Source organism: Rutidosis leptorrhynchoides, chromosome 9, assembly GCF_046630445.1.
Source record: "Rutidosis leptorrhynchoides isolate AG116_Rl617_1_P2 chromosome 9, CSIRO_AGI_Rlap_v1, whole genome shotgun sequence".
NCBI lineage: Eukaryota > Viridiplantae > Streptophyta > Magnoliopsida > Asterales > Asteraceae > Rutidosis > Rutidosis leptorrhynchoides.
The window spans coordinates 197,442,974-197,470,575 of NC_092341.1; the positions used below are offsets into that span (position 1 = coordinate 197,442,974).

At 34.8% G+C, this 27,602-nt stretch overlaps 1 protein-coding gene across 1 annotated transcript; it reads left to right on the forward strand.

Annotated features, from left to right (window-relative positions):
* Positions 1–22,805: 22,805 nt before the first annotated feature.
* On the forward strand, positions 22,806–24,127 carry LOC139868487 (uncharacterized). Its single transcript, XM_071856822.1, has 2 exons — positions 22,806–23,145; positions 23,655–24,127. The coding sequence occupies exons 1-2, from the start codon at positions 22,806–22,808 to the stop codon at positions 24,125–24,127; spliced, it is 813 nt and encodes a 270-aa protein (XP_071712923.1).
* Positions 24,128–27,602: the final 3,475 nt, after the last annotated feature.

Genomic DNA, 27,602 nt, shown 5'->3' on the forward strand with positions numbered 1-27,602 from the left:
AAAATGGATCTAGCTTCAATGGATCCTTGGATGGCTCAAAGTTCTTGAAGCAAAATCATGACACGAAAACAAGTTCAAGTAAGATCATCACTTGAAATAAGATTGTTATAGTTATAGAAATTGAACCAAAGTTTGAATATGATTATTACCTTGTATTAGAATGATAACCTACTGTAAGAAACAAAGATTTCTTGAGGTTGGATGATCACCTTACAAGATTGGAAGTGAGCTAGCAAACTTGAAAGTATTCTTGATTTTATGAAACTAGAACTTTTGGAATTTATGAAGAACACTTAGAACTTGAAGATAGAACTTGAGAGAGTTCAATTAGATGAAGAAAATTGAAGAATGAAAGTGTTTGTAGGTGTTTTTGGTCGTTGGTGTATGGATTAGATATAAAGGATATGTAATTTTGTTTTCATGTAAATAAGTCATGAATGATTACTCATATTTTTGTAATCTTATGAGATATTTCATGCTAGTTGCCAAATGATGGTTCCCACATGTGTTAGGTGACTCACATGGGCTGCTAAGAGCTGATCATTGGAGTGTATATACCAATAGTACATACATCTAAAAGCTGTGTATTGTACGAGTACGAATACGGGTGCATACGAGTAGAATTGTTGATGAAACTGAACGAGAATGTAATTGTAAGCATTTTTGTTAAGTAGAAGTATTTTGATAAGTGTATTGAAGTCTTTCAAAAGTGTATAAATACATATTAAAACACTACATGTATATACATTTTAACTGAGTCGTTAAGTCATCGTTAGTCGTTACATGTAAGTGTTGTTTTGAAACCTTTAGGTTAACGATCTTGTTAAATGTTGTTAACCCAATGTTTATAATAACAAAAGAGATTTTAAATTATTATATTATCATGATATTATGATGTACGAATATCTCTTAATATGATATATATACATTAAATGTCGTTACAACGATAAACGTTACATATATGTCTCGTTTCAAAATCATTAAGTTAGTAGTCTTGTTTTTACATATGTAGTTCATTGTTAATATAATTAATGATATGTTTACTTATCATAATATCATGTTAACTATATATATAACCATATATATGTCATCATATAGTTTTTTTACAAGTTTTAACGTTCGTGAATCACCGGTCAACTTGGGTGGTCAATTGTCTATATGAAACCTATTTCAATTAATCAAGTCTTAACAAGTTTGATTGCTTAACATGTTGGAAACATTTAATCATGTAAACATCAATCTCAATTAATATATATAAACATGGAAAAGTTCGGGTCACTACACTAATTAACAACTTTATAAGTTCAAAAATATCAAGAACACAAAATCTAGTGATTTTAGAAAGTTACCCAAACTTGATGAAGTCGGTATGGAATCGAAGAGGAAGTTGCAAGGATTTCAATTATGTAATTTGTTTTGCAAGACACCCGCTAGCTTGGATTTAGATGATGATTCCTTGTTTGAGAAATTGAGAGAAAATATGGAAGTAGAAGAAGAAAAGGGAAAATGAAAAAGAAAAGATGGGGGTGGGGGTTGACTAGTCAAAGGCTAGTCACCTCTTTGACATTTTGGCAAAACTAGTCCCTCAAGTTCGGTTGCGGGTGCGTGAATTACCTAGACGAGATATTTTTAAAACATGTATTAACGGGAGATGTTATATACATATAACGGGATTTAAATAGTTAAACGGAAAAGTAAACGGAAAAAGGCGGGATGTTACATTACCTATTCCTTAAAAGAAATTTCGTCCCGAAATTTAAGTAGGCGTAGTAGTCGTTGTTTCTTCCTCGGAATCCTGCGTTTCAGGAATTGGGAATAAATGAGGGTATTTCTTTTGCATTTGATCTTGCCTTTCCCAAGTAAACTCGGGTCCTCTTTTGGCATTCCAACGGACTTTAACAATCGGGATTTGGCTTTGTTTCAATGTCTTGACGGAGGTGTCCACAATTTCAACCGGTTCCTCCACAAAATGAAGCTTGTCATCAATAGTAAGTTCCTCGAGAGGGATGACGATATCGGGTTCGGCAAGACACTTTTTCAAGTCAGATACATGGAAGGTAGGATGAACGGAGTTCAATTGAGGCGGAAGATCTAAACGATAAGCAACGTTTCCAATACGCTCCAAGATTTCGAAAGGACCAATATACCGCGGATTTAGCTTCCCGCGTTTCCCAAAACGGATTACACCTTTCCAAGGTGCAACTTTTAACATTACTCGGTCACCGACTTGAAATTCGAGGTCGTTGCGTCTTTTGTCGGTGTAGCACTTTTGACCACTCCGGGCCGTCCGGAGCCTATCTCGGATTTGTACGATCTTCTCGGTGGTTTCGTGAATGAGTTCGGGTCCGGTGATTTGCACGTCGCCTACCTCGGCCCAACAAAGAGGTGAACGACATTTTCGGCCGTATAGCGCTTCAAAAGGTGCGGCTTTAATACTCGCGTGATAACTATTGTTGTAAGAGAAATCGGCGAGAGGTAAGTGCTTGTCCCAAGCTTTTCCAAAATCAACCACGCAAGCTCGTAACATGTCCTCCAAGGTTTGAATTGTACGTTCGCTTTGTCCATCGGTTTGAGGATGATATGCGGTGCTCATGTCTAAACGCGTTCCCAACGCTTCTTGCAAGGTACGCCAAAATCTAGAAACAAAACGGCCATCTCGGTCGGAGATAATCGATAAAGGTACACCATGTCGGGCTACGATTTCTTTAATGTAAAGTTGCGCAAGTTTCTCCATTTTGTCGGTCTCCTTCATGGCAAGAAAGTGTGCGGATTTGGTGAGACGGTCAACAATAACCCAAATGGTATCATAACCGCCCGTCGTTTTTGGTAGTTTGGTGATAAAATCCATCGTTATCCTTTCCCACTTCCATTGCGGGATCTCGGGTTGTTGAAGTAGTCCGGACGGTCTTTGGTGTTCAGCTTTGACTTTGGAACATGTCAAACACTTGGAAACATAAGTAGCTACGTCCCTTTTGATGTTCGGCCACCAATATTGTTGTTTAAGGTCGTGGTACATCTTATTGGCACCGGGGTGGATCGAGTATCGTGACTTATGGGCTTCATCTAAAATGAGACTTCGTAGGTTCCCATAACTAGGCACCCAAATCCTTCCGGCGAAATATCGGAGTCCGGTTTCCTTAGTTTCGAATCGAGAGACGAGAATGTTCAAGAGCTCGTGTGAAACGTTTTCATCCTTGAGAGCCTCATCTTGGGCTACCCGAATTTGGCTATTAAGGTTGGTGTTGATGGTGATGTTTAAGGCTCGGACACGAAGAGGCACCGCTCTTTCTTTTCGACTTAAGGCATCGGCTACTACGTTTGCCTTCCCTGGATGGTAACGAAGTTCGCAACCGTAATCGTTTAAGGTTTCAATCCACCTTCGTTGTCTCATGTTTAGTTGCTTTTGATCGAAGATGTGTTGGAGACTTTTGTGATCGGTAAAGATAGTACTCTTGGTTCCATAAAGATAGTGTCTCCACATTTTTAGTGCAAAGACAACGGCTCCGAGTTCGAGATCATGTGTCGTGTAGTTTCGTTCATGAATTTTGAGTTGTCGAGAAGCATAAGAAATGACTTTCGTTCGTTGCATCAACAGACACCCAATACCATGTTTCGAGGCGTCGCAATACACAACAAAATCATCGTTGCCTTCGGGAAGTGACAAGATAGGAGCGGTGGTAAGCTTTGTCTTCAAGATTTGGAACGCAGATTCTTGCTCGGTCGCGCAAATGAATTTCTTTCCCTTGTGAGTTAATGCGGTTAGAGGACGTGCAACCAAAGAGAAGTTTTCGATGAATCTACGATAGTACCCGGCGAGACCCAAGAATTGACGAATGTGAGTCGGAGTAGTAGGAGTTTCCCATTTACTAATGGCTTCAATTTTTGATGGATCGACTTTAATACCTTGGTCACTTACAACATGACCAAGAAATTGAACTTCCTTCAACCAAAATTCACACTTGGAGAATTTGGCATAGAGTCTTTCTTGTCTTAAAAGTTCAAGCACAAGTCGGAGGTGTTCCTCGTGTTCTTCTTCGCTTTTTGAATAGACCAAAATATCATCGATGAACACGATAACGAATTTGTCAAGATACGGTTTGCACACGCGGTTCATAAGATCCATGAACACCGCCGGTGTGTTAGTGAGACCAAATGGCATTACAAGAAATTCATAACTACAATAACGAGTTCGGAAAGCGGTTTTGGAGACATCTTCCCCCTTAACCCTTAATTGATGATAACCCGAGCGGAGATCGATTTTTGAATATACGCAAGACCCTTGTAATTGATCAAAGAGGTCATCGATGCGAGGAAGAGGATATCGGTTCTTAACCGTCAATTTGTTTAGTTCACGATAATCAATGCACATTCATAGGGATCCGTCTTTCTTTTTAACAAACAAAATCGGAGCGCCCCAAGGTGAATGGCAAGGTTGGATAAAACCACGATCAAGTAGTTCTTGGATTTGACTTTGCAATTCTTGCATTTCGGATGGAGCGAGTCTATATGGTGCACGTGCTACGGGTGCGGCTCCCGGAATAAGATCGATTTGGAATTCAACCGGTCGATGGGGTGGAAGACCCGGCAATTCGTTGGGAAATACATCAAAAAGTCACTAACAATAGGCACATCATCGATATGCTTCTCATCGGACTCGACTTTCTTAACGTGGGCAAGGATCGCAAAACAACCCTTACGGAGTAGTTTTCTAACTTTAAGGCACGAAACGAGGTTGAGTCTGGTGCAACTCTTATCGCCATAAACAATCAAAGGTTCACCATTCTCGATAGGAATTCGGATTGCGTTAAGATCACAAAGGATGTGAGATTTCATTTTGACTAACCAATTCATACCGATTATTACATCAAAGCTTCCTAGTTCCATGGGTATCAAGTCAATTTCAAATTCCTTACCCAAAATGTTTAACGTACACCCCCGGTAATATGTGTCGGCACTTAATAGTTTCCCGTTAGCCACTTCAATGGTATAAGTGGTATCTAGTGGGAGTGGTGGAGTGCTAAAAGAATGAGTCAAAGTCTTGGATACAAAACTCTTATCGGCACCCGAATCGAATAAACAAGTAACATAAGTGTTGTTGAGGAGAAACGTTCCCGTGACTAATTCATTGTCATCTCGGGCTTCCTCGGTGTTGATGTTGAAAGCTCGGCCGCGTGTGTTGGGGTTGGCTTTCTTCTTCGGACAGGCATTTCTTAAATGACCCGTTTGGCCACATTCATAACAAGTACCCGATTTTGGTGCATTGGGCACCTTTTGAGCGACGGGGGCGGCACTTCTACAATCGTTGGCCATATGACCACCCCTTTGGCACCGGTGGCAAAATAGATTGCTACATTCACCATAGTGGTGTTTGTGGCATTTGTTGCAAAAGGGTTTATTTCCGCCATAACTTTTCTTGGCGTCGGAGGTGAAAGGCTTTTTGGTGAAGTTGTTGTTGTAGTTGTTGCTTGATTGAGGGGCTTCCCATTTTCTTTTGTTGTTACCCGACTTGTCCTCGGCTTTAGGCGCCGGTACTACGATTTCGTCAACCGTTTCGATCAATTGGCGGGCCATGTTCAAAGCTTGTTGTAGGTTAGCGGGTTTGGATGACATCACCCCTTGTTTGATGCTCTTTGGAAGACCATACATATAAAGTTCGACCCTTTGAGATTCGGGGTTCACGAGGTTTGGGCACATCAAGGATAGTTCGGCGAATCGTTGATTATAGGCATTGAGATCGTTTCCGACAGCCTCCAAGGTTCTTAGCTCTTGTTCGAGCTTTCGGGTTTCTTCGCGAGGGAAATATTCGATGACCATCTTTTCCCTTAAATCGGCCCAAGAGAGGGCGTGACCTTCATCGGTACCCACCGATTGTACATAAGTATTCCACCATGTAAGAGCAACACCGGCGAAAGTGTGAGTGGAGTATTTGACCTTGTCTTGGTCCCGACAACCACTTATGCTAAAGACGGCTTCCGTTTGCTCAAACCATCGGGTGAGCACAACCGGTCCCCCGGTTCCATCAAAAGTGTGAGGTTTGCACCCCATGAAGGCTTTATAGGAGCATCCCTCGTTTGAGTTACCGGCTCCATTGTTGTTGTTGTTGTTGTTGTTGTTGTTTTGGTTGTTGTTATTATTATTGTTATTGTTGTTGGATGAGTGACCGGCCATGGCCGCATCTACGGCGGTGGCTATCATGCGTTGTAGAGCTTGTTCGGGTGTTTCACGGCGTGGTGCACGATGAGGAGGCATTGTTCTTTCAAAACAAAAGAATACCGTTGGTTAGTATTCTAAATAATACTAACCGTGATATGGAATAAAGATAGAGAGAAAATTTTCCTTGACTCGCCTTAAATTCTTTATGTCATAATGTCGGAACGTTCATATGAGTCACCGTAATATAATCCCGGAAATTATATTACCCTGATTCATATGTGTATTCGACATTATTTCATATAGTCAAGGTGGCGTTTCAATCAAATTAAACAACGTGAGATTTAGATGAAATAAGAGTAGATATGAGTAGAAGCGTTCGAGTATAAATGCACAAATAGTCAAGTAATTCCTACTTCAAGTCTATATGCCGGTTGTAGTCTAGACTCACCAATGTACCCTATGACTCGGGGTTGACACCAATGAACTCTAAATCCCTACAACCAATGCTCTGATACCATCTGTAGCGACCCGACCATATCATGTTTGACGGCGCCGACTACTTCGGTCCCGTTGCATGGTCATAAGTCTTTATTATGACTTTTGACCAAAATATGTCGCATTTATTTTATAAGAAAAAGGATGTTTCAAGTTAACAAATGTAGTTCGAAAGACTAGTTACATTACAATGTTTAACGTACGAATGAAACCTATGCGACACAATTTAAAGTAGTCAAAAGACGCTCCATCTATGCATGTATACTCGACATCCAAGCAAGTATCAAAAAGAGTGCGGAAGCATGTATCAAGTAGCTTTCAAGGACCTGAGAAAACATATAGAAAACTGTCAACGAAAACGTTGGTGAAATCATAGGTGTTTTAGTAAACGTTGCATTTGAACCACAAGATTTAATATAATATGATTATCTAAATCATTTGCATTCCAAAGTTGTTATTTGTTTCGCGGGCACCCAATTATCAAACTTAACTGTTTTGCACCCTTCGCGTAGTGTTAGAACATACACTAGACCCGAAAATATATTTCATCCGCTAACTGTAGCGAACCGTCCGAATGAGGCTCGTCAAGCCCATGTGATCACATAATATAAGTTCACGTTTACACCCTGCAAGTGTAACTAATGATAATTGAATTGAGGCTTTTTGTTCAAACCCGTACGTGGAATGTTCGTTTTCGTACTTGTGTTCAAAGTGTAAAAGTATGATACGTATATGTTTCTCATCCCATAGTTTAAAGCATAAAAGTTGTTTGAAGGATGGGACTATGATCTCACCTTTAGTGCACGTATGAAAAGTACTTCACAAAGTAACGTGTGCGAAGGATAGTGCTAGTCTTGACCTAAACCAATAGGTCGTATCAATAACGGTAAACACGATAGGTCAAAGATGTTTAATTAGTCCTATGGCTCGTTACGACTCGATTATGTAGCATGTGAATCAAATTGTCAAGTTTCATGCAAGATACAAGTACAGAAACAAGTTAGGAAGGTTGCATAATCATTTGGTTAAGTTTGACAAAAAGTCAAACTTTGGTCGGTCAAAGTCAACGAAAGTCAACACGTTCGGGTCGGGTCCCGAACTATTTTTCTGAGGTTTTTATTCATATATAAGCATGTTAGAACAAGTCTCATGTGAATCGGAGGTCCATAGTGTGCCAAACATTTTTCGTATTTTGACCAAAGAGGTCAAAAACTGGACACGGCTTAGGCCGCGCCGCGGCCCCAAATTGTCGCGCCGCGACAATACACGGGAACTGGTACCTGGTCAGTCTCAAATGTCCAAGTCTCAATTCCAAACACTTTCAAGCATAACTCGCAAACCGCTAATACTTAGAACTCGTATCTTATATCGTTAGAAAGGTAATTTGACAAAGAACACATCTAAATACATTTCACCAACCAAAAATGTTATTTGTAACAATCGGCTTTCCAAAGTAAATGATCAATTAATGCACACCTTTAATACACAAATTTGATAAGTGCACATTTATGATTCGGGCATTTAATGCATACATATAACATGCCGTTTTGTAGGTAATCGAGCATACAATACAACTAACTACTTACTAACTACAATTCATGTCATTCAATGCATCAAATATTCATTTCAAGCTTATCAAACCCTAACCCGAATTCACCAAAATCACTAATCAAGTTTATGGAGTTTTCTCAAGCAACCTACACATCAATTTGAAGCTAGTGATACTAGGAACACATTTAATACATGCATTTATAACATTTAACAACATTCAAACAACCAAATCACCAAATCAAACACACCAAAGTTCATACTCAAGCTAGTTACTTCAAATAGCGTAATCGAGCATATAAATCATATATTCATGTTAGACTTGAGCCATAGACACTAATTAACAACTTTATAAGTTCAAAAATATCAAGAACATAAAATCTAGTGATTTTATAAAGTTACCCAAACTTGATGAAGTCGGTATGGAATCGAAGAGGAAGTTGCAAGGATTTCAAATATGTAATTTGTTTTGCAAGACACCCGCTAGCTTGGATTTAGATGATGATTCCTTGTTTGAGAAATTGAGAGAAAATATGGAAGTAGAAGAAGAAAAGGGAAAATAAAAAAGAAAAGATGGGGGTGGGGGTTGACTAGTCAAAGGCTAGTCACCTCTTTGGCATTTTGGCGAAACTAGTCCCTCAAGTTCGGTTGCGGGTGCGTGAATTACCTAGACGAGATATTTTTAAAACACGTATTAACAGGAGATGTTATAAACATATAACGGGATTTAAATAGTTAAACGGAAAAAGGCGGGATGTTACACATCATTTACTCATTCGCATCTTGTAATGAGAATTTCCATACGAATCATTGGGAATTAGCAATCAGTATTTTGAAATCTCGCAGCATGTCTACGCCAACAGTTATATGTGTATATATAACGTATATCTTCTGGACTTAATTTGAATGTGAAGATTCTGAAAAACACTTCGAACTACGAATTGGTTCTCCGAAAATGGAAAAATACTGAAGAAGCAGCAAAAAAAAAAAAAAACTATAAACGACCTTAACAGTAAAAGTTTGATGATAATGAATAGGTGTGTTGGCAAAGCGCAGAAAAAGAGAAGTCTTGGAACTGGAAAACGGATTGAGCAAAGTAGGAAGGAGGCTGTGAACAAATTACAAAGACTGAACCTGACTTCAAAGGATCCAAATAATTCAGTATCTGCTGAAGTCATTAACGAATACCTTGCTCCTGACTCTAAACCCCCGCGGACAATATTCTTCATCATCCTCTGATATTAGAAATTCTAAAATATCATCATATCTTTAATTATAAATATCCTCCATATTTCTGAAGATATTTTCTTAATTTTTCTTATTTGAAATCATTTACCTCTTCGCGCTATCTGTATTACATCATAAAAGAAACTATTTTAGTTTCTAAATTCTGAATCATTCAAGTTTAAAATAGGAATATTTTGAAGTAGTATTGGGAACTGAAGCATGAATTAGTATAATATAATGACACTTGATCAATGTGATTATATTACAGTAAGTCATGCTGAGTTTCTAAATGGAACGTGATGATTCACAGATCATAACATCATCATGTGCCATGTTATACGACTCTTGTATTCTATTTAACCTCTAAAATATCAAGAAAATATTTCTTGATGATTCGGCCTTTTCCAAGGTATTTTAGTAATTTGACAAGTCAAGATCGTGCCATTACAATTTCCTTCCTAGAACATTAACAATGTTCATTTCGAAATTCATATCTGTGAATTCTGGACCATTACAAGCGGTGCTTAATCGCAAGAAGAAGAAACAAAAGGACAAAACTCCGAAATAGAAATTGGGGTATAAATTGCAGCAAATAAAAGAGAGAATTAACTGTGAATGATAATGATTATAGAAGACAGAAGCAGAGACTTTGAAATATAAGGGAACATATAAAGCCCAACGACAAACCAGAAATTATAAACCATATATATCGATGCATATAGCAATATAAAGACACGGGAGAACTAGGAACACTATAAATCCAAGAGTATAGTAGAAGTAAATAGATTCTTCCGGTGGTAGATAAAAAAAAGAAGAATGACCGATATGAAAGTTAGAAGTATATCGAAAATCAGAACTGGATGGAGCATATTGATGAATACTTTAAAATATGAGTTGAGGGGGAAAGAATAGAAGGTGATGAAACATGACTAGGAACTTAGAAATCAACAGATTTAACTCACACAATGGCAGAATAAGTTAATCAAACCCTCTAGTGAATAGGTTAAGTTTTTTTTTGATTAATTTAGTCAAACCACAACTAAATCAAGTGTGATTAGATCAACACCTAGAGCTATTATTCACCACCTGGGTGATTTGGACTGAGAGAGAATCGAAGAAGCTCACTAGATCTAAGTGTGTGTAACAAATGAGAGGCTTAACCTAAAATGAAGAACATAAGACTTTATATACCCCTGCTGTTGACACACCCATACGATTCATTCATCACACGTACGAGTTGGCTTCATCAACCGTACGGGTGATCACTCACTTGTGTCTTATCATTTAGGTTGTAATTGTGACTTAGCTCAGCATCAACTATGCGTATGAGCCTGTCAGCCGTACTAGTGAGACTTCACTCGTACGTCTGACTAAGTCTAACATAGTCAAACATCTAAATCTTGTTCCTGCAGTTCCTGTAACCACGTACAAACACGGATAGGATAATAACGAGCAATCATGGTGGCCTGTAAACTATTGTACCTGCAATAGACGTGGGTAGATGTCTAGGGACTTGCATAAAATGCATCAACAGATGGTGTGAGTTGTAAGGAAACGAAGGAGGTGAATTTATAAAAAAATCTCCGACAGAACAATTAAAATGGATGATCGCATTTAAAGCGAATCCTAATTCCCTTGATTACCGGAGAGTCAAATCTTATTAAGAAGATTTTCTTCAAATCCCTTAAAATCTGGGAATCAATCATATCTACGTCAAATGATAAGATGAATCTACACTTACTCATTTCACTCTTCTATGTTAGCTTCATTCGTACTCTTCATATAAATGGATTCTTTATCCAAATTATTTGTTGATGATAAAACTCTAATTTTCAGCCCGTATGCATCATGAAAACATACTTATTATCATTCACGACCTTTCCACTCAAATTTCGGGACGAAATTTCTTTAACGGGTAGGTACTGTGACAACCCGGAAATTTCCAACCAAATTTAAACTTTAATCTTTATATGATTCCAACACGATAAGCAATATTTGTTAAGTTAAATTTCAAGAATTTTAAACTATGTTCATACATTCATTCAACCTCGACCAAGTTCCAACGATTCACGAACCATTAAACGAATATGATTATATATGTATATGTGTATATATATTATAACTTGAAACGTAAACAAAATATTAGATTAAATACTTTATATGATTGCATCTGTTTCAAAATGTTTATCAATGGAATTAGAATATAAGATCAAATGATTGAATTATCAGATATATTAAATTATGATTACAAGTCTCTGTTGAAAGGCCCACGTTGATTTGAGAAATCTTTTCATTTTAACAATATTCGGAAAATGGTAAAGTGATTTATAAATATGAACAAATTATCAATCATTGAGAACTAGACAAAGGATAGTGGAAGATTGAATCTCATAAAGACTCGATTGATCTATTTAGTTTCAAACGTACAAAAACGTTTTCAGTTTAAAAAGAACTTTATTATTAAAACGTATATAACTTTTATAAATATCTAGAACCACTTTTGACAACTCATTACTTAACTAGTATGATAAAGATAACGATATTTATATTTTATTTTATTAAATATATATAACGATTTAAATTAATATTATATATATTTATACGCGTATTATACGTACATAGTTTTATACTTTTACTATACTTAAACTTTACCTTTACTTTATTTTTACTTTACTTTAACTTTAATAATTCATACTTTAATAATTCACTTTAATAATTCATACTTTAATAATTCACTTTAATAATTCATACTTTAATAATTCACTTTAATAATTCATACTTTAATAATTTACTTTAATAATTCAAAAATCTATTATAAATAGAATTCAATAGGTTTCATTATTTCATAGAAACTTGAAAATAGTTTTCTCTAAACTCTCTCAATCGATTTACATATATATATTTACTCCGTATTATCTCAAGATATTATTAGTATACATAAAATATTACGACGGAGTGCTGTCCGAGTGATTTCGAAGTTGTTTTTTTGAGTGGGATAGGATTAAGGAAATTATGGGTTATAGCTATGGAGGTGATTGAGTATGGTTCAGGGGTATGCTCGTGAGGTCAATATAGTGTTTATCATCTCCATTGCGTTTACGTACCTTTCCTGCAATATTGAATCTCAATATTGATATGTGAGTACTCATAATTTAATTTTTACATACTAATAGTGTATCTCTGACTAGTGCTCAAGTATATAGGATTATGCATGCTTATACTTTTGATATTGCCATTAGATAGGTTATGTTGATTCCTGAATTAGTTACATATATGATTGAGATAAGGTATAAGATATGCATGTCGTTGGAAAGCTAGCGAAAAATAGTTGAATTTTGGTTTAAGGATCACTTGAATCCAAGTAACGGTTAGAAAGTTATGAAATAAACAAATTGCATAATTAATTTCGTAATTAAAATTGCTGATGATAATTAGTGAACTAATTTTTTGGGTTATAAAAAGTGTTTATTTGGATTCTACTCGTCAAGTAGATGAATTTTCATATAAAGCACGTCTCGTTTCGTTGAACGGTTGTCAAGTTATGGACAAAAGAAGTTTTACAAATTTTGATGAAATGTCGAAACGGGAACAGAAATTCTCGTTGATCTGCATTGTTTCATATATAAAAAAAATACCACTGAATTCTTTGCTGTAAGATCTAACAAATGACTCTGGCCGTTTGTCAATTCGAGTCTCGACGATTTTTCTAAAAATCATCAAAGTTGACGGTTTGGTCACATTTTAAAATTCTAAAAGGAGCTGAAACTTTTTTATTTAAAAATGTCAGTTTTGAATCAGTTGTCATGGTTGGCCTGATATGTGTTTACTCTTGCCAAAAATCATGTTATATCTTTGTGGTAACTAGAATTTGCAGGCTTTAACCGTTTGTCAATACGAGTTTTGAGGAATTTTCTAAAAATCTCCAAAGTAGGCTACTCGGTCACTTTTGTAAATTTATTAAAGCTGAAAAATTAACTTTGAAACGCCGAAAACGCGTTGGCAACTACGAGTTGTCTAGGTTTAATTTACTTCTATAATATTTATGCTTAATCTTTTTGGTAATGTGTAACTTTTATCTTTGGCCGTTTATCAATCGGAGTTCCGATAATTTTTCTAAAAATAGCTGAAGTGGCCCGTTTAGTCATGTTTGACCGAAAATCATTTTTGTATAAGTTATTATATATTTGCATGCGACCTCATTTTTACTTTGACCTTTGACTTTTGACTTTGACTTTTGACTTTAACCTTTGACTTTTGACTTTGAACTTTGACTTTTCCTGTTAACTTTTTGTGTTGATTTTCTCTAAAAAAAAAAAAAACCTAAAATACTATTTTATGATTATGAAACCATTTGTGTTACGTTGTTTCACACGTCACCTTTTACTAGAATCTTAATTGAGCATGAGTAATATAACATGTTACTATACTGTAGAGTCAGACTCGAGCTATAGGATAGGATTACACTATGACCTGACCTAAATTGCTATACAAATATTGACCAACATATAAATATATATAATTAATATAGGTTCGTGAATCCGAGGCCAACCTTGCACTTGTTCAATGATGTTATATGTATTTTTACTACGAAATACAGTATGGTGAGTTTCATTTGCCTTTTTACCCTTTATATTTTTGGGACTGAGAATACATGCGCTTTTATAAATGTTTGACGAAATAGACACAAGTAATTGAAACTACATTCTATGGTTGAATTATCGAAATCGAATATGCCCCTCTTTAATAAAGTCTGGTAATCTAAGAATTAGGGAACAGACACCCTAATTGACGCGAATCCTAAAGATAGATCTATTGGGCCTAACAAACCCCATCCAAAGTACCGGATGCTTTAGTACTTCGAAATTTATATCATGTCCGAAGGAGGATCCCGGAATGATAGGGGATATTCTTATATGCATATTGTTAATGTCGGTTACCAGGTGTTCACCATATGAATGATTATTTTTGTCTCTATGCATGGGACGTATATTTATGAGAACTGGAAATGAAATTCTTGTGGTCTATTAAAATGATGGAAATAAATGATTATGATAAACTAATGAACTCACCAACCTTTTGGTTGACACTTTAAAGCATGTTTATTCTCAGGTGTTAAAGAAATCTTCCGGTGTGCATTTGCTCATTTTAAAGATATTACTTGGAGTCTTTCATAGCATATTTCGAAGAACGTTGCATTCGAGTCATTGAGTTCATCAAAGATTATTATTAAATCAATTTATAGTTGGATAGTGGATATTATGAAATGGTATGCATGCCTGTCAATTTTTGATGTAAAGAAAGATTGTCTTTTAAAAACGAATGCAATGTTTGTAAAATGTATCATATAGAGGTCAAATACCTCGCAATGTAATCAACTATTGTGAATCGTTTATAATGTATATGAACGGGTCCTATCAATGAACCGAGTGTGTGGGCCATATCTTGATAAGTTTGTCATTGTTTTTATCGATGGCATACTTATTTACGTTAAGAATGATCAAGAGCACGAAGAACATTTGAGAAAAGTGCTAGAGTTGCTGAGAAAAGAAAAACTGTACGCTAAGTTTTCAAAGTGTGCATTTTGGTTGGAAGAAGTTCAATTCCTCGGTCACATAGTGAACAAAGAAGGCATTCAGGTGGATCCAGCAAAGATTGAAACCGTTGAAAAGTGGGAAACCCCAAAAACTCCGAAACACATACGTCAATTTTTAGGACTAGCTGGTTACTACAGAAGGTTCATCCAAGACTTTTCCAGAATAGCAAAACCCTTGACTGTATTAACGCATAAAGGGAAGAAATTTGAATGGAAAGATGAACAAGAGAAAGCATTTCAATTGTTAAAGAAAAAGTTAACTACGTCACCTATATTGTCATTACCTTAAGGGAATGATGATTTTGTGATATATTGTGACACCTCAAAGCAAGGTCTCGGTTGTGTATTAATGCAACGAACGAAAGTAATTGCTTATGCATCTAGACAATTGAAGATTCACGAACAGAATTATATGACCCATGATTTGGAATTAGGTGCGGTTGTTTTTGCATTAAAGACTTGGAGGCACTACTTATATGGGGTCAAAAGTATTATATATACCGACCACAAAAGTCTTCAACACATATTTAATCAGAAACAACTGAATATGAGGCAGCGTAGGTGGATTGAATTATTGAATGATTACAAATTTGAGATTCGTTACCACCCAGGGAAGACAAATGTGGTAGCCGACGCCTTGAGCAGAAAGGACAGAGAACCCATTTGAGTAAAAGCTATGAATATAACGATTCACACTAACCTTACTACTCAAATAAAGGAGGCGCAACAAGGAGTTTTAAAAGAGGGAAATTTAAAGGATGAAATACCCAAAAGATCGGAGAAGCATCTTAATATTCGGGAAGATGGAACCCGGTATAGGGCTGAAAGAATTTGGGTACCAAAATTTGGAGATATGAGAGAAATGGTACTTAGAGAAGCTCATAAAACCAGATACTCAATACATCCTGGAACGGGGAAGATGTACAAGGATCTCAAGAAACATTTTTGGTGGCCAGGTATGGAAGCCGATGTTGCTAAATATGTAGGGGAATGTTTGACGTGTTCTAAGGTTAAAGCGAAGCATCAGAAACCCTCAGGTCTACTTCAACAACCCAAAATCTCGGAATGGAAATGGGAAAACATTACCATGGATTTCATCACTAAATTGCCAAGGACTGCAAGTGGTTTTGATACTATTTGGGTAATAGCTGATCGTCTCACCAAATCAGCACACTTCCTGCCAATAAGAGAAGATGACAAGATGGAGAAGTTAGCACGACTGTATTTGAAGAAAGTCGTCTCCAGACATGGAATACCAATCTCTATTATCTCTGATAGGGATGACAGATTTATTTCAAGATTCTGGCAGATATTACAGCAAGCATTAGGAACTCGTCTAGACATGAGTACTGCCTATCATCCACAAACTGATGGGCAGAGCGAAAGGACGATACAAACGCTTGAAGACATGCTACGAGCATGTGTTATTGATTTCGAAAATAGTTGGGATCGACATCTACCGTTAGCAGAATTTTCCTACAAAAACAGCTACCAATCAAGCATTGAGATGGCGCCGTTTGAATCACTTTATAGTAGAAAGTACAGGTCTCCAATTTGTTGGAGTGAAGTGGGGGATAGACAGATTACGGGTCCGGAGATAATACAAGAAACTACCGAGAAGATCATCCAAATTCAACAACGGTTGAAAACCGCCCAAAGTCGACAAAAGAGCTACGTCGACATTAAAAGAAAAGATATAGAATTTGAAATTGGAGTGATGGTCATGCTTAAGGTTGCACCTTGGAAAGGCGTTGTTCGATTTGGTAAACGAGGGAAATTAAATCCAAGGTATATTGGACCATTCAGGATTATTGATCGTGTCGGACCAATAGCTTACCGACTTGAGTTACCTCAACAACTCGCGGCTGTACATAACACTTTCCACATCTCGAATTTGAAGAAATGTTTTGCTAAAGAAGATCTCACTATTCCGTTAGACGAAATCCAAATCAACGAAAAACTTCAATTCATCGAAGAACCCGTCGAAATAATGGATCGTGACGTTAAAAGACTTAAACAAAACAAGATACCAATTGTTAAGGTTCGATGGAATGCTCGTAGAGGACCCGAGTTCACCTGGGAACAAGAAGATCAGATGAAGAAGAAATACCCACACTTATTTCCAGAAGATACGTCAACACCTCCAACTGCTTAGAATTTTGGGACGAAATTTATTTAACGGGTAGGTACTGTAGTGACCCGAACTTTTCCATGTTTATATATATTAAATGAAATTGATATTTACATGATTAAATGTTTCCAACATGTTAAGCAATCAAACTTGTTAAGACTTGATTAATTGAAATAGGTTTCATATAGACAATTGACCACCCAAGTTGACCGGTGATTCACGAACGTTAAAACTTGTAAAAACTATATGATGACATATATATGATTATATATATAATTAACATGATATTATGATAAGTAACTATCTCATTAGGTATTTTAACAATGAGTTATATACATAAAATTGTATGTATCTCACCATTTTCATGGCGTCTAGTTTGTATCGTTTATTTTTCATACTTTCTAATTTTTTATTGATTTTTATTTTTATTTTTTTGTTATTTTATTTTATTTTATTTAATTTTTATGTTGTACTCTTTTTTTTCTTTCTTTCCTTCCTACTTTCTGGCCGGAGGTCCCTGGAAGCAATCTCTTTATCCGTCGAATAGAGAGAGAAAGGACTTTCTCTACTCTTTGGAGTGTTTCACTCGGGGTGGAGAAACGATTTCTCTTTATTCTAGGATAGAGGAAGGATTATCTACGATCAACCTCCCCCATACCCCACATAGGTGGGACTGGGTATTGTTGTTGCTGTTGTTGTTGTTATATACATAAAATTGTGTTTATTGAATTAAGAAACTCGAAACGATATATATAACGATTATCGTTATAACAACGTACTAATTACATATGAATCATATTAAGATATTATTACACTATGTTTAATCATGATAAATGATAAGTAAACATGTCATTATGTATATTAACAATGAACTACATATGTAAAACAAGACTACTAACTTAAGAATTTCGAAACGAGACATATATGTAACGATTATCGTTGTAACAACATTTAACTGTATATATATATCATACTAAGATATGTTAATATATCATAATATCATGATAATGTAATAATTTAACATCTCTTTAGATATAATAAGCAATGGGTTAACAACATTTAACAAGATCGTTAACCTAAAGGTTTCAAAACAACATTTACATGTAACGACTAACGATGACTTAACAACTCAGTTAAAATGTATATACATGTAGTGTTTTAATATGTATTCATACACTTTTGAAAGACTTCAAGACACTTCTCAAAATACTTCTACTTAACAAAAATGCTTACAATTACATCCTCGTTCAGTTTCATCAACAATTCTACTCGTATGCACCCGTATTCGTACTCGTACAATACACAGCTTCTAAATGTATGTACTATTGGTATATACACTCCAATGATTAGCTCTTAGCAGCCCATGTGAGTCACCTAACACATGTGGGAACCATCATTTGGCAACTAGCATGAAATATATCATAAAATTACAAAAATATTAGTAATCATTCATGAATTATTTACATGAAAATAAAATTACATATCCTTTATATCTAATCCATATACCAACGACCAAAAACACCTACAAACACTTTCATTCTTCAATTTTCTCTATCTAATTGATCTCTCTCAAGTTCCATCTTCAAGTTCTAAGTGTTCTTCATAAACTCTACAAGTTCTAGTTACATAAAATCAAGAATACTTCCAAGTTTACTAGCTCACTTCCAATCTTGTAAAGTGATCATCCAACCTCAAGAAATCCTTGTTTTTTACAGTAAGATATCATTCTAAATCAAGGTAATACTCATATACAAACTTTGATTCAATTCCTATAACTATAACTATCTTAATTCGAGTGATAATCTTACTTGAACTTGTTTTCGTGTCATGATTCTACTTCAAGAACTTTCAAGCCATCTAAGATCCTTTGAAGCTAGATCATTTCTTGTCACTTCCAGTAGGTTTACCTACTAAACTTGAGGTAGTAATGATGTTCATAACATAATTCGATTCATACATATAAAACTATGTTATTCGAAGATTTGAACATGTAATCACTAGAACATACTTTAGTTAATTCTAAACTTGTTCGCAAACAAAAGTTAATCCTTCTAACTTGACTTTTAAAATCAACTAAACACATTTTCTATATCTATATTATATGCTAACTTAATGATTTAAAATCGGAAAACACGAAAAACACCGTAAAACCGGATATACGTCGTCGTAGTAACACCGCGGGCTATTTTGGGTTAGTTAATTAAAAACTATGATAAACTTTGATTTAAAAGTTGTTCTTCTAGGAAAATAATTTTTCTTGTGAACATGAAACCATATCCAAAAATCATGGTTAAACTCAAAGTGGAAGTATGTTTTCCAAAATGGTCATCTCGTCGTTCTTTCGACTAAAATAACTACCTTTACAAAAGCGACTTGTAACTTATTTTTCTGACTATAAACCTATACTTTTTATGTTTAGATTCATAAAATAAAGTTCAATATGAAACCATAGCAATTTCATTCACTCAAATCGGATTTAAAACTAAGAAGTTATGGGTAAAACAAGATTGGATATCTTTTGATTGTTGTAGCTACGGGAAATATTGTAACAATTCTATACAAATAATATCCTAGTTAACTTATATTGTATTATACATGTATTCTAATGTAATCTTGGGATACCATAGACACGTATGCAAATGTTTTGACATATCATATCGACCTATGTATATATATTATTTGAAACTACCATAGACACTCTATATACAGTAATGTTGGAGTTAGCTATACAGGGTTGAGGTTGATTCTAAAAATATATATACTTTGAGTTGTGATCTAGCCTGAGATGTGTATACACTGGGTCGTGGATTGATTCAAGATAATATATATCGATTTATTTCTGTACATCTAAATGTGGACAACTAGTTGTAGGTTACTAACGAGGACAGCTGTCTTAATAAATTTAAAACAGTAAAACGTATTAAAAATGTTGTAAATATATTTTGAACATACTTTGATATATATGTACATATTTGTTATAGGTTCGTGAATCGACCAGTGGCCAAGTCTTACTTCCCGACGAAGTAAAAATCTGTGAAAGTGAGTTATAGTCCCACTTTTAAAATCTAATATTTTGGGATGAGAATACATGCAGTTTTATAAATGTTTTACGAAATAAACACAAGTATTTGAAATTAAATTATATGGTTGAATGATCGAAGCCGAATATGCCCCTTTTGCTTGGTAACCTAAGAATTAGTAAACCGATCTACTAATTGACGCTAATCCTAAAGATAGATCTATTGGGCCTAACGAACCCTATCCAAAGTACCTGATGCTTTAGTACTTCGAATTCGTTTATATCATGTCCGAAGGATTTCCTGGAATGATAGGGGATATTCTTATATACATCTTGTTAATGTCGGTTACTAGGTGTTCACCATATGAATGAATTTTATCTCTATGTATGGGATGTATATTGAAATATGATATCTTGTGGTCTATTATTATGATTTGATAATATATAGGTTAAACCTATAACTCACCAACATTTTTGTTGACGTTTTAACCATGTTTATTCTCAGGTGATTATTAAGAGCTTCCGCTGTTGCATACTAAAATAAGGACAAGATTTAGAGTCCATGCTTGTATGATATTATGTAAAAACTTCATTCAAGAAACTTATGTATGATGTAATATATTCTTATTATAAACCATTATGTAATGGTCGTGTGTAAACGGTATATTTTAGATTATCAGTATTTGATAATCTACCTAATGCTTTTTAAATATTTATCGATAAAATAAAGGTTATGGTTGTTTTAAAAATGAATGCAGTCTTTGAAAAACGTCTCATATAGAAGTCAAAACCTCGCGACGAAATCAATTAATATGGAACGTTTATAATCAATATGAACGGGACATTTCATAGTTGATTTTAAAAGTCAAGTTAGAAGGATTAACTTTGTTTATGAACAAGTTTAGAATTAACTAAACTATGTTCTAGTGACTACATGTTCAAATCTTCGAATAAGATAGTTTTATATATATGAATCAAATTATGTTATGAATATCATTACTACCTCAAGTTTAGTAGGTAAACCTACTGGAAGTGACAAAAATTAATCTAGCTTCAAAGGATTCTTGGATGGCTTGAAAGTTCTTGAAGTAGAATCATGACACGAAAACAAGTTCAAGTAAGATTTCCACTCGAAATAAGATAGTTATAGTTATAGAAATTGAATCAAAGTTTGAATATGAGTATTACATTGTATTAGAAATATATATTACTGTAAATAATAAATATTTCTTGAGCTTAGATGATTACTTGGATTGGGTTAGAAAGCTTGGAAGTAATCTTGCAAACTTGATAGTATTCTTGATTTTATGAAACTCGAACTTATAGAATTTATGAAGAACACTTAGAACTTGAAGATAGAACTTGAGAAAGATCAATTAGATGAAGAAAATTGAAGAATTAAAGTGTTTGTAGGCATTTTTGGTCGTTGGTATATGGATTAGATATAAAGGATGTGTAAGTTTGTTTTCATGTAAATAATTCATTAATGATTTATAATATTTTTTGTAATTTTGTGAGATATTTCATGCTAGTTGCCAAATGATGGTTCCCACAAGTTTAATGACTCACATGGGCTGCTAAGGAGCTAATGATTGAGTGTATATACCAATAGTATATACATCTTAGAAGCTGTGTATTGTACGAGTTGGTGCATACGAGTAGAATTGTTGATGAAAATGAATGAGGATGTAATTGTAAGCATTTTTGTTAAGTAGAAGTACTTTGATATATGTCATGAAGTCTTCCAAAAGTGTATTAATACATCTTAATACACTACATATATATACATTTAACTGAGTCGTTAAGTCATCGTTAGTCGTTATATGTAAGTGTCGTTTCAGAACCTTTAAGTTAACGATCTTGTTAAATGTAATTGATCCATTGTTATTACATTTAAATGAGATGTTAAATTGTTATGTTAACATGTTAACATGGTGTATTAATATATCTTAATATCATATAAATATGTGTAAAATACTATTACAATGATAATCGTTACATATATGTATTGTTTCGAAATCCTTAAGTTAGTAGTCTCATCTTACTCATGTAGCAAGACGTTGTTGTAAGGATAGCCGTTGTTGTTAAACATAGTGTATTCATATCTTAACATGATACATATGTATTTAGTAAGATGTTGTTGTAACGATAGCCGTTATATATATCGTTTCGCGTTTCTTAATTCACTACTTTCATTTTATGTATATAACTCATTGTTAATGTACTTGGTGAGATACTTACTCATCATAATATCATGTTAAATGTGTATATATATATATATATATATATATATATATATATATATATATATATATATATATATATATATATATATATCATGTTGTTTTTACAAGTTTTAACGTTCGTGAATCGCCGGTCAACTAGGGTGGTCAATTGTCTACATGAAACTCATTTCAATAAATCAAGTCTTAACAAGTTTGATTGCTTAACATGTTGGAAACATTTAATCATGCAAATATAGTTTTCATTTAATATATAATCATGGAAAAGTTCGGGTCACTACAGCAGATGCCTTGAGTAGGAAGGAAAGAGCTAAACCTCTCCGAGTTAGAGCGTTGAATTTAACCGTCCGTATGAATCTTACTTCTCAAATTCGCGATGCACAACTCCAAGCCTTAATGGAAGAGAATATTGCAACTGAATCTCTGAAGGGCCTAGATAAACAGTTTGTCATTAGAGATGATGGAACTCACTACTTTACTAATAGAATCTGCGTACCGAAATTTGGCGAATTAAGGGAACTCGTGCTAGATGAGGCACACAAGTCAAGATACTCTATTCACCCCAGATCCGACAAAATGTACCAAGACCTAAAGGCACTATATTGGTGGCCCAATCTGAAGGCCGACATAGCTACTTACGTTGGTAAATGCTTAACATGTGCTAAGGTCAAGGCTGAACATCAGAGACCGTCAGGGCTACTGACACAACCAGAGATACCCCAGTGGAAGTGGGAATGTATTACTATGGACTTTATTACTAAGTTACCGAGAACCACGGGATGTCATGATACTATATGGGTTATTATCGATCGTCTCACCAAATTTACTCATTTCCTACCGATTAAATAGGAAGATAAAATGGAGAAGCCGGCACGGGTGTACATAAAGAAAGTAGTTTCCAGACATAGTGTACCTCTATCCATTATCTCCGACTGCGATCTCAGGTTTATGTCTAGATTTTGGCAAACGTTGCAAAAGGCAATGGGAACTTGACTTAATTTGAGTACAGCATATCACCCCAGACAGATGGCCAAAGCGAAAGAACCATCCAAACTTTAGAAGACATGTTGAGAGCATGTGTTATTGACTTTGGAAATGGATGGGATAGACATCTACCACTGGCAGAATTTTCGTACAACAATAGTTATCACATGAGTATCAAGGCCGCACCTTTCGAAATATTATACGGGAGAAAGTGTAGATCACCCTTATGCTGGAGTGAGATAGGGGATAGTCAATTGACAGGTCTCGAGATCATACACGAGACAACAGAGAAAATTTTGCAAATCCAAGAAAGACTGAAAATGGCTCAAAGTCGTCAAAAGAGTTACGCCGATGTTAGAAGGCGACCTTTAAAATTCCAGGTTGGTGATAAAGTTATGCTTAAAGTATCCCCCTGGAAGGGTGTAGTTCGTTTCGGTAAACGAGGCAAGTTAAGTCTAAGGTATATTGGACCATTTGAGATAACGAAAAGAATTGGACCGGTAACGTACAGACTAAAACTACCGCAAGAACTAAGCAACATTCACGACACTTTTCACGTTTCTAACTTGAAGAAATGTTTAGAAGACGAAAGTCTAGTAATTCCTTTGGAGGAAATACAAGTTGACAACAAACTTAATTTTGTTGAAGAACCTATTGAGATCATGGACCGTGAGGTCAAACAGTTAAAACAAAGCAGGATACCGATAGTTAAAGTTCGATGGAATGCCCGTTGAGGACCAGAAGTCGCGTGGGAACGTGAAGACCAGATGAAACAGAAGTACCCGCAACTGTTTCCTGAGGAAACGACTTAGGCGGATATGCAGTAAAATTTCAGGACGAAATTTCAATAACAGTGAGGAAATGTAACAACCCAAATTTTTCCCTTACTTTAGTTAACTGGCCGTTAGTTAGTTAATGGAACTTACGTGAAAATTTTTCGTATTTAAAGAAATTAAATACGTACTTGATCCTTAGTGGATTACTTGAATTAATATGTTATATTAATTAGTGAACTTAATTCGGTTGACGAATTAAACTAGAAACAACACGACTAAAGTTAATCGCTTAGAAAACTTTTCAGTTAACGGAACTCAGAAAAACAATAGAATAATTATTGTTAATAATTATTGAACTTACGAAAGAAATTTAATTTATTATTTACTTAATGAATTAAACACGGTGATTTTGTTTCAACTACTAGTTAATGTTCCGGAGATTCGGTACGGTTAACGGCACTCGAAACGAACCACGCTCGAACGAGCTTTTACACAAAACGAACCCGAGACCCGAGCTAGGCCAAATGGCCTTGACCTCATACCTCATAATCCTTGGTCCCATTATTAGCCCATGCATGTTAACTATTAGTTTTAGGTCCATGCATGTTGACTATTAGTTTTAGGCCCATGTGTTGTTGACTTTTGGTTTTTAAACACTAAATAACTAACTAGATAATTCTCTAAACAATGATTACACCCCCATTCTATCTTACATCCACAAAAGTGCAGCTCATCCCTCTTTCCTCTCTTCTTCTTCATGTCAAACACACACACACACACACAAATCAACCATCAAACTTGCTTGTTTGCTCTTACTCGTTTGATCAATCTTGCTCCGATCGTCGTTCCCTACGCGCTAGTATAAACAAATTTTGTTTTGAGGTATAATTACACTAACCCCAATTCAATTAAATATAATTTTATTCAATTACATAGTGTAATAAAGTCTAGTGCTCAATTGATTGTGTTATTACTCATTGTTAGTCGTTAATTTGATCAATTGATATTGTTTACATGAAAAACGAATTGTATTATCAAGGATCTGATGAGAGTTGACTTTTGATCTGATCATGTAACATGTTTATATGTTTTGCTTTCAAAAAACTATTAACTTTAGGCTTTGATTTCACTTGATTTCGTTACCGTATGCTTAAGATATGCTAAATCGAAGTTTTGACTAGTTTATAATTGAAATCCGAATTCTATGAGATATGTGTTTATTGAATTAGTTAATGAAAAGTGTACTACTGTAATCCTTGTGAAAAATCATGCATGTTAGACTTAAGAATTGCATCAAAAGCTTTTGTAATGCTCCCGATATGTTTAAACGAAGATTCATACGTTAAAGTGTACCGAAACTGTTTTAATGCTAGAAATAATTAGGCTTTGATCTTCTGGATTATGTTATTTCATATGTTCCTTGACATATTTCATTTGCATGTTAACATCTGAAAACGTTAATTTCCATGAGTTATAAGCTTGACAAGTTGACATGTGTAGTTGCTGTTCAAAACTGATAGATCGGTAAAGATCGGTTAGTCTGTACAAATTGGCTAAAGGGATATCCTTGATTATTTTATCACAGAAGGTTCGGGATGTCTGGAGTATTCTCCAATTGGCCTTTCATTATTTTATCACTGATGCGCATGCTGAAACTGATTTAGTAAACCTTAACTAGACCCTTTCTGAAACCCGAATTACAAGAACCGTATGAGGGCCGGGTTAAACTTTCTAGAATCGAATTTGAGTCTAATTGTGAACTGCACTTGGCCATAATTTTAGGAGTTATGTGCTAAGCGTTATACTTGTGTCTTTCTATGATATGCATATTTCAAGAACATGCGATAAACTGTAATTGTGTAATTTGCTGAACTATGAACTGTAACATGATACTTGACCTAGGCTTGACATGTTAACCATGTTTGCATGACCTACTAATATGTTTGACTTTAGTTGACCACTTTGACCGAGTTGACCTTTGGTTTGACTTTGGTTGACTTTTGTTGACTTGCATGGATTAGTTGACTTTTACTTGTTTGTTGAGTCAGTCTGAGCACTAGGACTATGCGTACACTATGGGATGACATAGTGTAACTTATGTACTTACTTAAGATAACCTAAATGATTAGGTTGCGTTTACGTTTGCGGTTGTCAGAATATCCGTAACAATTTACTAAGCTTTAATGTACCAGCAAGGTGAGTTTACAGTCCCTATTACTTTTACTTTGGGATGAGATATATGCTTTTACAAACTGATTTACGCATTAGGCACGAGTAACAACTTTACGATTATACATATGAGTTCAGACTGAAAATCCCTTAGCTTGAATATATCAATTACTTTTAGTAAGCTCGACTTATAGGGATGGTTTGACAAACCTCGTCCCAACGTGCGGGATGTCTGTACTGTTGTAACACGTACACTTAGTCAGTGTATGTAGCGACCCAACAAAATTGTCATTGACGGTGCCGTCTACTTAGGTCCCGTAACGTAGTCATAAGTCTTTAAAACAACGTTTGACCAAAATATGTTGCATTCATTTCAAAAGTAAGGATATTTCAAGGTTTACAAAGTAGTTCAACGATTAGTTACATTACAACGTTTAAAGTACAATTGAAACATATGCGACACGATTTAAAGTAAGTCAAAAGACGCTCCACGTATGCATGTGTACTCGACATCCAAGCAAGTATCAAAAAGTATAGTGCGGAAGCATGTATCACTTAGCATTCAAGGACCTGAGAAAACATATAGAAAACTGTCAACGAAAACGTTGGTGAAATCATAGGTGTAATAGTAAAAGTTGTTTTTGAACCACAAGATTTTGTATAAGTTGATTATCTAAATCCTTTGCATTCCATAGTTGTACGTTGTGGAGCACCCAATTATCAAGACTTAACTATTTTGTACCCTGTTACGTAGTGTTAGAACATACACTATGTGACGACCCAGAAATTTCTGACCAAATTTAAACTTAATCTTCACATGTTTCCGATATGATAAGCAATGTCTATAAGGTTAAGTCTCAAAATCTTGAACTGTTTACATGGAATCAATTAACCAGTGACTATTACCGACGATTCATGAACAATTATTTGTAAATAAATATGTATATATGATATAAACATAAATATAACGATATATAATATTTTGATAAAGTATACTTTAAATATATATATATATATATATATATATATATATATATATATATATATATATATATATATATATATATATATTATATATATATATATATATATATATATATAACAATTAGAATAATTATGTAGTGTTAATGTATATAAATAGGTATATGTTATTATGATTTCTATTAAAAATATATATAAATATATATATATATATATATATATATATATTAACTATTCAAAAAATATCGTCATATAATATAATATTACATAAATAATAAATGGT